General features: G+C 44.4%; 1 protein-coding gene across 2 annotated transcripts in view; it reads right to left on the reverse strand.

Moving 5' to 3' along the window:
- Window positions 1-480: 480 nt before the first annotated feature.
- Window positions 481-13,423, reverse strand: part of LOC138261646 (uncharacterized) — a 502,166-nt gene continuing 489,223 nt past the window's right edge. Inside the window, exons 12-13 of one of the 2 annotated variants that reach the window (XM_069210811.1) lie at window positions 1,842-2,825; window positions 1,390-1,796 (exon numbers count right to left, since the gene is read on the reverse strand). In XM_069210811.1, the coding sequence (XP_069066912.1) occupies window positions 1,537-1,796; window positions 1,842-2,825 (1,244 nt within the window). In that variant the 3' untranslated portion in view covers window positions 1,390-1,536. Of the gene's footprint in view, window positions 2,826-13,423 lie in introns of both variants that reach the window. The other variant, XM_069210810.1, reaches the window with a different exon arrangement.

Raw genomic sequence — 13,423 nt, forward strand, 5'->3', positions numbered from 1 at the left:
AAATGGCAATTGGCCTCCTAATCAGTCCCTTCATTCAGGGATGCATCCTGCATTGCCACCACTTCCTCAGGGTGTCAAGAGAAAGTAGCCGTAAGGTTCAGCTGCTGGAGCTCATTTTAGGTTGTAAAGTGCTGCAAGGTACCCGTCGTGGGTGGGACTCATCGGGATTACAAGTATTTTTTCCATTATAACCATCTGTACATTTTTAGAAAAGAAAATACCAGGAATATTAATTTGGTGAAGAACATTTTACTGATTACCTCTCTGAAGTTCCAGCTTGTGCTCACCTCCAATTCCACTGCCTAACTTGCCACTGCCTCCTGAATACCAGTTTCATCCATATGCATGCTACCTTTCCATATGTATCACTTTTTTAACTAAATTGTCCAATTCTTTTTTACGTTTTGTACAAAATTCCTTTGTTTTTTTTATTCAAAGTGTGAACACAAGGTCATGGATCAAAAACCTTGGAAAACTGCGTCAACTTTTAAAACTTATTTCTTTATTTAAAAGGTTTGCACGACCACTGGCATCTGGCAAGTGGCGTTGCATATTATAATCTTTAAATACACGAAATACATATTATTTGAGATAAAACCCAACTTCAGACATCTCATACTAGATATTCACCAAACTCATGTTTCAGAATTTAAACTGAGTCTGTTCCCTTTCCATAAACTTGGCAAACAAGAGAAGAGTTGAGAACATTAAGATGGGGAAACATAAACAAAGACATGACACCCACTCGTCTCTTTAGAATACCTGAGGCACTTTTAAAAGGAGACCCCAATTGCAAAGACTGATGGAATACTGTAGACTACTGGACAGAGACTAGGCAATTTTACAGCTTGACATGTCAAAGTTTTCTATCAACCAAGGTCCGAGTTTTTCAGAATTTGTTGTCTGGAGATAAGTGCCCTGTGCATGATGCATTCCATCACACACATTTGTCTGGCCACCACAAGGGCCAATGCCAGGTCTGTTTCACCCAGGGCTGGAAGGAATCACTTGCAGAACGTAATGTGGGGCAGCCCACTAGTCAGTGGGAAAGGCCATAATATTTGGTACCAAGATCAATGGCAAGATGATGCTAATGGAAGGGGTCTCCACTTCTTACCCAGAGGCGCTGGTTCCTCAGTACGGCTACTAGTTTTTGCTCTATAACTAAAGATCATCACAAGCCAATAGCATTTAGTAAGTGGGGTAGCAGTACAGCGCTAATGATACATACAGTACCAGCTGAAGTACAGGATTATAGAGAATTTCTTTTTGAAGCCATCACAGTAAACAGGTCTTCCACCCAGGGCTAGGGCTGTCAAGCAAACTGTTGCTGCCATCTTGACTCTACATATTATTGATTATTTTGCCATACATCCAGGTGAAGACCATCTCACCACATGCTCTCCATTAACTATGTTTCAAAGGTACTATTAGCACATCCTTTTTCCCCCTGTTCCTACAGCCCCAATGACCACCTGTAGCCTTTCTGTGTTCTAAACATTGTGTCCTCAGAGCATTCCTTAGTGCCTTTGCTCCTTACTCTTTGACTTCGCCAGCCTTATTCTTCACCCTGCTGCTCTTTCGAGTTCCTTTTGCCACTGGACTCTGCTGCTTTTCTCTGGCCACCTTAGCACCCCTGGATTTTTGATTGTCCGGATGGGAACGCCTACCTCTAGTGGAAGCAGTAGGCCCCACAGGTGAAGTGGAAGTACCAGTAGGCTGCACCGGTGTTGTGGAGGAAGGCGAGGTGGGAGCAGGTGTGGTGGGTGTGTTGGGATCCAGAGTGGCAGGGGGAGGCGTGGCAGAGGGAGGCGTGGCAGAGGGAGGCGTGGCAGAGGGAGGCGTGGCAGAGGGAGGCGTGGCAGAGGGAGGCGTGGCAGAGGGAGGCGTGGAGGAGGAAGGAGGCGTGGAGGAGGAAGGAGGCGTGGAGGAGGCAGGAGGCGTGGAGGAGGCAGGAGGCGTGGAGGAGGCAGGAGGCGTGGAGGAGGCAGGAGGCGTGGAGGAGGCAGCAGGCGTGGAGGAGGCAGCAGGCGTGGAGGAGGCAGGAGGCGTGGAGGAGGCAGCAGGCGTGGAGGAGGCAGGAGGCGTGGAGGAGGCAGGAGGCGTGGAGGAGGCAGGAGGCGTGGAGGAGGCAGGAGGCGTGGAGGAGGCAGGAGGCGTGGAGGAGGCAGGGGTGGTTTGGTAAGTGGTGGTTGGGGAAGCAGTGACGGTAGCTCCAGGAACATTTGCAGGGCCCATTTCATTATTGAGAGATGTGCAAAGTTTGGACGCCTCTTCACTATGGGTCAGCTTGTGTTTGGCGAGCTGAGCCTTTTGAATGAAGCTCTGTTGACACACACTGCACTGGAATGGCTTCTCGCCTGTGTGGGTCCGTTGATGATTCAAAAAGTGTCCTTTCTTGGAAAATGTCTTGTTGCACTCTGTGCACTTGAACGGCCTGTCAGCTGTGTGTGTTTTCTTGTGAGCCAAACAGTCAGCAGCCTGTGCAAAGCTCTTCCCACATTCAGAACATGTGTAGGGGGCCTCTTCTGTGTGGCTCTTCTCATGCTGGATAAAGGCAGACTCACGTCGGAAGCCCTTACCGCATGTGCCACACGTAAATGGCGTTTCTCCCTTCTTTGCCCTCTTTGGCGTGGAAGTGCGAGGAGCCACCTCGCCTGCCACTGACACTACTGTTGGATTCTTGGGAGGCCTCCCTCTCTTCACCACTTTCTCAGCAGGTCTTGGAATATTTTCTACTACTCCTGTTGATGGCCCAGGTGCAGATTCGAGTAATTGGGAAGTTTCACACAGAGAAGCCTCCAGCTCTTCTTTCACCTTGGACACTAGGGGAATGAAAAGCAAGAGTCACCAGAAAGCAATAATCAGAAGTGCATTTTAATCAGTGATTATTGTCATTTACTTATATATTTTTCTGGACTTCCAGGCTGCTCTTTGAATTAAATGGGTATTTCAGTTTAATACAGTAATATGCCAAAGTTACAAATAAAATATTTCACAGCCCTACTACAATTAGTCAGTCAGGTAATATTTCTGGACAAGAAAAAAATAAAAGTTGCAAACCTGTAGTTCTGCTTGTGCATTTTAGAAATCATAAATGCTAGAGTAATTCCCTGCAGCACATGCAGGCCCTGGAACACATTTCTATATAATACAATTCATGGAAACAGCATCAAAGAATGTCTTTGTCCACAAATCATTTTTTTAACATGTTGACGGCAAGCCGAACAAGACCTCATTTTTCATAAATGTTCAGAAGGTTTCTCCTACATAATAAATGAATGGCAATATCTTTCAATAGATCTAACAAAACTGAGTTTGAGTAGAGAACATGTATGTAAAAATGCAGCAAGAAATCTCACATTTAACAGAGATAAAAAAAGGGATTTTATTATCACATTAAGGACACAGGAGGCATTTCTTCCCTGTTCACACATTTATGGGGAAACTGTCAGACCTCAGCAGCCATGCAGCTAAATTCAAAGATTGAAGGTCTGAGTGGTGAATTTGGCCCTTATGCCTGAATAGTAGATCCAGCGTGCAAGGTAATTTCCTGCCTTTGCCAACTACGATGTAGAAGATCAGCATGCCACCACTGCATTGGTCAGTCTGGAGCTATAAGTATAATTCTGATGCTGGATTAGAGTAACTTGCAAATTCATGTGGGAATGAGGGTGATCAGAGAAAAAGTATAGATTAACAGCACTGACAATTCGTCTTGAATTCCGTTCTGTTGCCTTCGACGCCATTTTTTGATTTGCTTTGGTGAGTAAATCCAACATTCCTAAAAGAATGATGATACAACAATGTTTAAAAACAATTTGTGATTATCCTTGTGATGCAGACTGAGCAAATCTGCCTCCTGATTTAGTTTTCATAGAGTATTCATTGCTGTCAGGGAGATCCCCCTGGATAAAGCCCAACACCACATTGTTTGGGCTTGAAGAAATTAGTTATTTACCTGTAACTGCAGTTATCCAGTATTGGTATCTTTTATAGATTCACATGCTTGAATCTTTCCCGTCGTCGAAGTGGGAGTCCCACGGTATCTTATAAAGCAGTACATAACAATAACCATAATAACCATTAAGTTTACAATGCAAACAGGCCTAAATTTGCTAGTTTGTTCATGTCTTTTTTTTTTTTTTTTTTAAATGGACCAAACTTGAACCATAGCCAATTAGGCGACCACAATCCCAGTTAAAGCTTCCTTCCTCAGATTTTCAGCGTGAGAGTGAACTATGTTACCTGAGTCAGTAAAAGGGAGCCTCTAAGGGGAGGAGGGTGGGTCGCATGTGAATCTATGAAAGATACCAATACTGGATAACTGCAGTTACAGGTAAGTAACTAATTTCTTATCCAATATTGGATCTTTCATAGAGTCACATGCTTGAATCCGAATAACAAGCAGTATAATAAAATTGAAGCAGATGGAGGGAATGAAAGTATTTTGTTTCTCTTTTTTCCCCTAAATTTCATATAATCAAATATACATGCCAATCACATTAACACCACACTGTATGTAGAGATGCAGAACTTGGAACAGTAATCAGAAAATACGAGAACAATAGATTTAATAAACAGCAATAGAAAAAAAGACAAAATTCTATATTACTACTTTACTGGAACAGGTGTTGTAGAACTGCTTGGCCCACGGCCTCATCCATCCTATGGGTGGCCTGAAAGCAATAGTGCTTTGCGAAGGAGTGGGTACTCTTCCAAGTAGCAGCACAGTATATTTGATCTAGCGGAACCCCAGCAAAGAGATCCCCGGAAGTAGAAACTGCCCTTGTTGAATGCGCTCTAGGCTGTCTTTGTAGAGGTTTTCCTGCTGCAGAATGGCAGAACTGGATAGTTGCAGATAGCCACCTTGCTATCGCTGACTTCGTTACTGACGAACCCGGACGCCCAGGTCCATGGGAAAGCAATAACTGATCAGATTTGCGAAAAGATTTAGTTCGTTGAAGATAGAACTTAAGACACCACTTCACATCCAATGTGTGGAGGGATGTTTCCGCTGGAGATATCGAATTAGGAAAATATGTCCGGAGAATAACTGGTTGATTCAGATGAAATTGAGAAGGAACTTTAGGAATGAATTTTCGATTTGTTTTGAGAATGACAAAATTGTCAGTAAAACGCAGAAAGGGCTGTTGTGTAGTGAAAGCTTGCATTTCACTGACCCTTCTAATGGAAGTGATCACTAGAAGAAAAGCTATCTTCCACTTAAGGAACTTAGGATCTGCTTTATGTATGGGTTCAAACTGAGGTTTCATTAGTTGTGATAGTATAACATTAAGGTGCCATTCAGGAGGAGGCAACATTACTGGAAGAAAGACCCTGAATAAACCTCTCATGAATTGTTTAATAAGATGTGACAAACAAAGTAAGGCCGCGTTTGAAGAACGTCTGTATGTCGAGATTGCTGCAAAATGCACGAGCCCAGATTTTGTCAGCATTAACAGGTAAAGTAAAATTTGCTCCAGATAGGCCTCATAAGGGTGTAAGTTGTGCTGCTGACACCAACAACAGAACTGTTTCCATTTAAGTCTATATGTTTTGTTTGTGCTGTCTGCTCTCACTCTAGAAAGTATACTTCAGCATTATGGGGTTATTCTGAGATGCTGAAATTCATGGAATTCAGGAGCCATGCATGCAAGTGCAGTGAAGTAGGATCTGGATGTAGTATCTCCCCTTGACGCATTGAAAGTTGCACTGGAGGAAGACGTATCGGTGCGGTTTCCGACATTAGAATAAGCTTCGTGTACCAGCACTGTCTGGGCCATTTGGGAGCGATTAGTATTAGCCAAGATGCAGACGGAGCCTTGTCGCCTATGACCTTGGGAATCAATGGGATGGGGGGAAAGTGTGTGCATAGATCCTGGACCATCGCATCAAAAGGCCATTCCCCCAAGATCCTGGGAGGGGATACCGCCTTGCATAAAATTGGCATTTGGTATTGCAGTTCGTTGCCAAGAGGTCTAGAGTTGGCTTCCCGCAGGTTGCAAACATTTTGTCTAGCTGAGCTTGATTCAGTTCCCATTCATGACAATCACTGTTGGTCCTGCTGATTGTATCCGCCAGCGTGTTGCGCACTTCTGGAACATGCTCAGCCCTCAGAGAGATGTTGTGTTTTGTGAGCCAATCCCATAGTACCTGAGCTTCCTGCAAAAGTGTTAAAGACCTTGTGCCTCCCTGCTTGTTTATATAATACAGGCTGGTTCTGTTGTCTGTCCGCACCAGCACTCGAGACCCTTTTATCCTCAGGGGGAATGCCTGCAATGTGAAAAAGATGGCTTTGAGTTCTAGGCTGTTGATACGCACCAGCCTTTGGTGGCTTGACCATTTCCCCTGGATTTGCAGATCTTGGAGATGACCACCCCATCCTTCCATGGAAGCGTCCATCGTAATTATAAATTGTGGGACTAACGCAATGAACGTGAGGCCTTGAGAAAGATTACACTGGTGAGCCCACCAACCCAATGCCTTTACCATTTTTGGAGTAATCAGAATACGATCCTCGAATGAACCTTTCGGTTGGTTCCAATGAACTTGCAATTCTTCCTGCTACTGTCTCATTTTGAGCTGTGCATTTAGTACCAGGTTGATCGTGGAAGATTTCATACTTAGGCGTGATTTGTACGACCTCACTGAAAAGAATATTATTTTTGATAATATTTTGGCCAGAGATGCTAGCCGATCCTGTCGTTCCTGTGTAAGGAAAGCTTTGTTCAGCTGCGTGTCTAGGATAGCTCTGAGAAAAGTCATCCTCTGAGTGGGTATTGTGCAAGATTTTTTGACATTGAGCGTGAGGCCTAGTCTTTTCAAAACTAATGCAATATTTTGTTGCTTCTAATGTTTCTGTCGTAGTTGATGCTTTCAGTAGCCAGTCGTCCAGTTATGGAAAGACCTGGTGACCTTGCTTCCTGAGAGCAGCTGCTATTGGGGCTAGACACTTGTTGAATATGCGACGATCGTATCTGAGCCCGAAGGGAAGGACTCAAAACTGATAGTGAGTACCAGCCACTGTGAATTGAGGATATCTGCGATGCTTGGGATTGATGGGGATAGGAAAATAAGCATACTCCAAGTCTAGAGATGTCATATAGTCTCTGCTGTTTAGGAGATTCAATATGTCTGAAAGAGTGATCATTCTGAAAGTTTGTTGCGGAGGTACTTGTTGAGATGCTGGAGATCTTGAATAGGCCTCCATTCCCCTGTTTTCTTTCGCACAAGGAAAAAACAGGAATAGAATCCTTTCCCTCTCTGAGCCATTAGAACTTTTTCTATTGCTCCTTTGAGAAGCATCAATTTGATCTCTTTCTTTAATAAGTGAAGATGAGGGGAATGTGCCCCTTTGGGGAGAGTGTTTGGCGGCTTGACAGTGAATTCTAGGGTGTGGCCATAGGCCATTATGTCCTACACCCATTGATCTGAGGTGATAGTTTTCCGGTTGTGGAGATATCTGGATATATGTGCCCCTACTTGATGCTGGAAATGTTGAGTAGCTGGTACTTCTACTAGGTCATTGCTTGTGTCCTGTGTGTCTGGGTTGATGAGAAGGCCTCCGACGGGCTCCTTGTCTAGAGAAACCAGCCGTAGTTGGTTGGCAATACAACTGTGATGGTCTGTATTGCTTGTAAGGTTGAAACGGTTTGGAACCGAAATAAGATCCTCTATAGGAGGAAGAGCCACGTCCCCTTGCTCTAAGAAAGGTTGCCTCTATACTGTAAAGAGCCAAGGGACTTCGCAGTCAGCGTCCATTTTAATGGCAAGAAGGGCCTCATTTATGTGCTTGCCAAAAAGCATATCCCCGTCGTATACCATATCCAAAATCTTTGTTTGCACTTCAGGTCGAAATGAAGTGTCTTTCAGACAGCCCTGACACCTCAGAACAGCGGCGCCTGCCAATTGCCGAAACCCCGATGAGGCTATGTCCATGGCATTGTCGATCTCAGAAGAGGCTCATTCTCCTTCCTGCAAGGTCTTCTTTGCTTCCTGCCTTTGCTCTTTAGGGATGATATCAACCATAGGTTTGATGTCGGACCACATCTGCCTATCCTAGCTAGCTAGGATAGCTAAAGCATTAGCAGGTCTCACTGTAACAGCCGACATGAGTGAAAATCGTTTGCCTATAGTGTCAAGGCGTTGACCGTCTATCTGGTTACACTGAGATAGGGGGGCTGCTGGATTTTTAGATCGTCTTGTACCGCCTGTGATATCACAGAGTCTGGCCGAGGGTGGCCTATGAGACATGCAGGAGCATCATCCAGAGCCCTGTATTTCTTATCAATCCGTGGCAGGACCGCTGGCACCGTAGCGGGGTTATTCATAATCCTGACACCCTCCTGCCATAAGTGGTCAATGATAGGAATAGGCCTTACTGATTTTCACGTCTGATCCTTGAAATCATACAAGAAGCAATCTGAATACTTCAATGTGATGGGTAGGTGAAATCTTTCCACTGCCCTTTCCATAATAGAAGGAAACCCCCCAATGTCTTCAGGTGGGGAATCAGCCGTAGGGTATTGAGGAGGAGATTGAGTAGGAATAACATAATTCTGCCATTCGTCATGCTTAGATGGTAGTTCACCTTCTTCCCTTGTTTCATCCTCAGATGTGGAAGGATCGTCCCTAGGCCGAGGAACAGCGTGCGGTGACTGCGTCATTCTGGGCATTATTGGAGGGGGAATATCTAGTTGTGGAACAGAAGCTGTACCTAGCGGAGTAGATGGTGGTACTTCTGTCTGTGGAGGAAAGTGTTGTCTGTAATCCGTCAACATGTCCTGAAGATCCTCTATAAGTGAACGAGGCATACATGCTTGCGCTCCTGTGGACGATGGTGTTCCGGATAATAGTGGTGCTCAGTGTATTTCTGAGTAGAGGGTGTGCAACAGTATCCCTCAACATGCTGACTTTGAACGTCCTCATAATATTAGTCTTCTTCTTCCTCTTCCTGATATTTCACATGGTGTTCCGAAGGACTATGAGCCTGTCCAAAAGGTCCTTCATCATCAGAGTCCTCCATGTCTAAAAGGTGACTTGGAAGGAGAGCTGAAATGTTTGCCGCGCATGCCATGGTGGGTTTATGGAAAGTTTTAATCTTGATCCTCGTCTACAGTGTTTTCATCAATGGTAGCATCGACGGTGGCACCACCGACTGTGGGGCTGTCGATGGTGGAAGCGTAGTAGTGGTGATGCTGTCAACTGTGCCGTCGGCAAAGCCTTATAAGTCTCCGAGGTTCTTGTAGATGAAATTGGAACCTGCGAGGTAAATGTTGTTGTCGATGCAGATGGTCTTGTCGACGATACAGTGGTGACAGTGGTCCTCGACGATGTTGCAGTCGACAGTGGCTTTGTCATTGAAGGCAAAACAACAGGAAATTTTTGTCCCCTTTGTGTTAACGGCTTACAGGGGGCAGCTGGAGCAGATGAAGATACCTCTGAAGACTGTTGTTTTTATTTTTCTCTCTTTTTTGACTCCTTAGACTGATGATGGATTTTGAGGGATTTCCTGCTCTCCTCAGAAGTTCCCTCTAGAGATCTAGCTCTCTTGTGAGATTTAGGAACAGAGTCACTTTCTTCATCCGATGATGTTTTCTGGGCTTTAGTTTTCTGTAGCCATTACACCAATCTGCCTTCTCTGTCTCTCAGAGTTTTTGGTGGGAAAGTACAACAGATTTTGCATTCTTTTGCCTTATGAGTAGGATGAAGGCAATAGATACAGTTTTTAAGTGGCTCACCCACATGAACTCTTTTTCCCACAGGTCTTGCAGGAACGAAAGAGGCCTTTAGAATCAGACATAATTTGAAAGTAAAGAAAGTCCAAACCTTCTTGAAGAAATATGTGGAAAAAACTGAGCAGAGCTCAGGAAGACTCCCTTCACACTCGACGTGTGGTGAAAATCGGAGGAAGGGAGCTTCTATTGGGAGTGTTCTAGTGGGTGCTGTCGCCTAACTGGATATGGTTCAAGTTTGGTCCATTTTTAAAAAATGACAAACTAGCACATTTAGGACTGTTGCATTGTAAACTCTATGGTTATTATGGTTATTGTTATATACTGCTTTATAGGATACCGTGGGACTCCCAACTTCGATGATGGGAAATATTTAAGCATGTGAATCTATGAAAGATCTAATACTGGATAAGTGATAGTTGTCTTGATCTTGTTCCTCCTTGTTTGTTGGTATAATGCATGGCGGGGTGTTGCCTGATGGTATCGTTATGTTGTGTGATTTTAGAGATGGAAGGAAAGCTTTGAAAGTAAATAGAAGCTTTCAGTTCTAACAGGTTGATGTGGGAAACCAAAGATCTTGTGGTATGAGTTGATAGCTTAATGTTTCGCAATCACACTACCATGTTGGTGATTGTTTCTCTTGGATGGATATGAGAAGACTATCTTCCTAACTGTCGTTGTTTTGCAATTAATGATCCTCTAAGCATTTTTGGAGTGGTTGCTTAAATAGTCCTGCATTTGGGACGTAGAATATGCCAATACAATGGATCCTAGGAGGTAGGCAATCTGACAATGCTTTAGGTTTGCAGCTGCATATGAGGTTGAAGCATTTACGCTGGATAGAGGATACTCTGTGCTCCAAAAAATTTACCTTTTCTATTTTTTGTGTTTATTTGTGCTCCTAACTAAGGCTTTGCACTGCAATAATAATTGACTTTCAGGCTGATACAGAGTCCAAGATCTTGCAATAGCTTTGTTGTGAAATGAAAGAAAAATGTTACCCTGTAAGCAACTGTTCATGGCCTGTAGATTCACATGCTTAGCATAACCCGGGCATCTAGTGTTGGGCTCAGATGTGTGCAAATGTTTTTCTTTGAAAAAGTATTTCGAGTCATTAGGTACAGTGATACCGCCACTTGCTGGTAATGTGCAAGGTCATAGCTCCATTCTTAGATTGTTTACTTCTACTGTTGGGTTTGGACGTGTGCTCCTCTGCTCCGTCTCGACAGTAGTTTCCTAGTTTTAGGCTTAACATCTGTATTGTTTCGATGCACATGGTCATTGGCTCAATTGTTAGACTGTTTACTTGCAGGCGGGTGAGGATAGAATGTGGAGCGGAGTGTAGTATAATGAGATGTCCATGCTCACAAAATTATGATAATATATAAGATTATCTGTAACATGCACTGGTGTCCGAGGAGGGGAGCATGTGAATCTACAACACTGCTTGCCACAAACAGATGCTTACTGGGTAACGTTTTCCGTTCAAGGCATGTGTGTCTGTAGATACATATGCTCAGCATAGACTGTAAAGCAGTCTTCCCCTAAAAGCGGTGGCTAACGGCGGGTGTTACAGCAGTTTGAATTAGTGTACGGAGAACTGCTTGGCCCACATTAGCATGTTGGCGAGCAAGCACATCTACGTGGTAATGTTTTGTGACTGTATGTAGTGTAGACAATGTAGCTACCCTGCATATGTCAGCTATTGGTTTATTACCCAGAAGAAGATTACGTTGAAATTGAAAGACCACCTTTGGTAGAAATTTAGAATTGGTCTGTAGTACCACCCTATCTTTATATACTTGGAAGAAAGGTTCTTCCATGGTTAATGGCTGGATCTCACCGACGAGTTTGAGTAATGTAATGGCAATAAGGAATTAAACCTTCCAGGTTAATAACTGGAGGGGACAAAAGTGTAAGGGCTCAAAAGGAGGGCCCATTAGTCTTGTTAGTATAATAGTAAGGTTCCATGTGGGAGCAGGAGGTACCCACAGTGGAATGACTAACACTTCTAAGAAGTCTTTGAAAACTAGAATTCTGAAAATGGAAGTGTGTCGCCTGTTTTGTAGGTATGTAGTAACAGCTACCAGGGACAGCCTTATCGATCTAAAGGCTAGCCCTGAGGTATATAGATGGAATAGATAGCAAACAATATTTTGAGCCACTGCAGCTAACGGGTCAACGTTTTTAGAGTTGCAAAAGTGAACAGATTTTTTCCACTTAACTGCATAACAGGCTTGAGCAGTGGGCCTGCATGTTTTTCTAAAACTGTCCATATATGGCTGAGGGTGGTTTAAATAAACTGTAGAACCTCAGGTGCCAGATGGCAAGATTGAGAGATCTGGGTGTCTGATTTCCCTGTGATTTTGTGTGAGAAAGTCCTGCCCGTTTGGCAGTATCGGTGAGGAACTGTTGAGGGTTCTAGAAGGGTGTGAACCATGGTTGTCATGCTCATGTGGGAGCCACTAGGATGAGCTTTAGGGATGCCTCTCAAAATGTACGGACCACAAACAGAAGCAGAGGGAGAGATGGAAAAGTGTAGGCAAATATCCTTGATCAGCTCATCCACAGTGTATTGCCCTGAAAAGAGGGTGTGGGAACCTGTAAGCAAAGTTTGGGCATCATGCGTTTTCTTCTGTGGTAAATAGATGTATTTGAAATCGACTCAAATGCTGGAATAATGTGTGGAGAACCTGAGGGTTGAGCTTCCACTCGTGTACTTGCTGGCTTCTCCTGCTGAGAAGATCCACAGTCATTGTCCACTCATGGGAGATATTGTGCCAACAGGTGAATGTTGTATTGGAGGGCCCATTTCCAAACTGTTTGGGCTAGGTGAAAAAGCTGTGGGGACCTGGTGCCCCCCTTGCTTCTGAAAGTAGTACACGGCAGTCATGCTGACTGTTTTTATGAGGAATACCTTGCAGATGAGATGTGGGAGAAAGGCTTTGGGTGCTAGATGAACAGCTAGCGAATCCAGGTGACTGATATGGAGATGTCTCTGGTTGGGTGACCAGTGCACCTGGACAGTCAGATCTTGCGAGTGCGCTCCCCCATCCTGTGAGGGAGGCATCTGTTGTGGTTCTCTGGTCTAGGAAAGGCTGTCCCTTCAGAAGATTGCTGGAATTCCACCACCGAAGAGATGGCAAGCTTGGTGGCTGACCAACATTAGATCTTTTCACTGACCTTCTGCTTGAGACCATTGGCGTGCTAGGCACCCCGGCAGCAGACATGTTGAGTCGAGCATGGGGCACTATGGCTATGCAAGAGGCCGTCATTCCTAGAAGGCGAATGACTGTTCTTACTGTTAGTTGTAGATGAGGCTGGAAATGACAGAGAAGGGCTTGAAAGGATTGGATCCTAGCAGTATTTGGATAAGCTATCCCCAATTGTGAGTGGAGTATGCCTACTAAGTTTGGATGTATTTGAAGGGGCTGGAGGTGGGATTTTACTTTGATGATGGTGAAACCCAGCTGATGGAGTAGGTCTATAGTAGCTTGCGTGTGCAGGTAACATCTGGTGGGATGAGCTTTTGATGAGCTAATCGTCCACGTAGGGAAAGACAGGTATGTTCTGTGTGTGTATAGGTGGGCTGCTACTACTTCAAGATATTTGGTTAAAGTCTCATGGGGTGGTTCTTCCCCCGAAAGAGAAGCCCTTTGAATTGAATGTGCTGTCTATGACAAACC

Source organism: Pleurodeles waltl, chromosome 10, assembly GCF_031143425.1.
Source record: "Pleurodeles waltl isolate 20211129_DDA chromosome 10, aPleWal1.hap1.20221129, whole genome shotgun sequence".
Lineage (NCBI taxonomy): Eukaryota > Metazoa > Chordata > Amphibia > Caudata > Salamandridae > Pleurodeles > Pleurodeles waltl.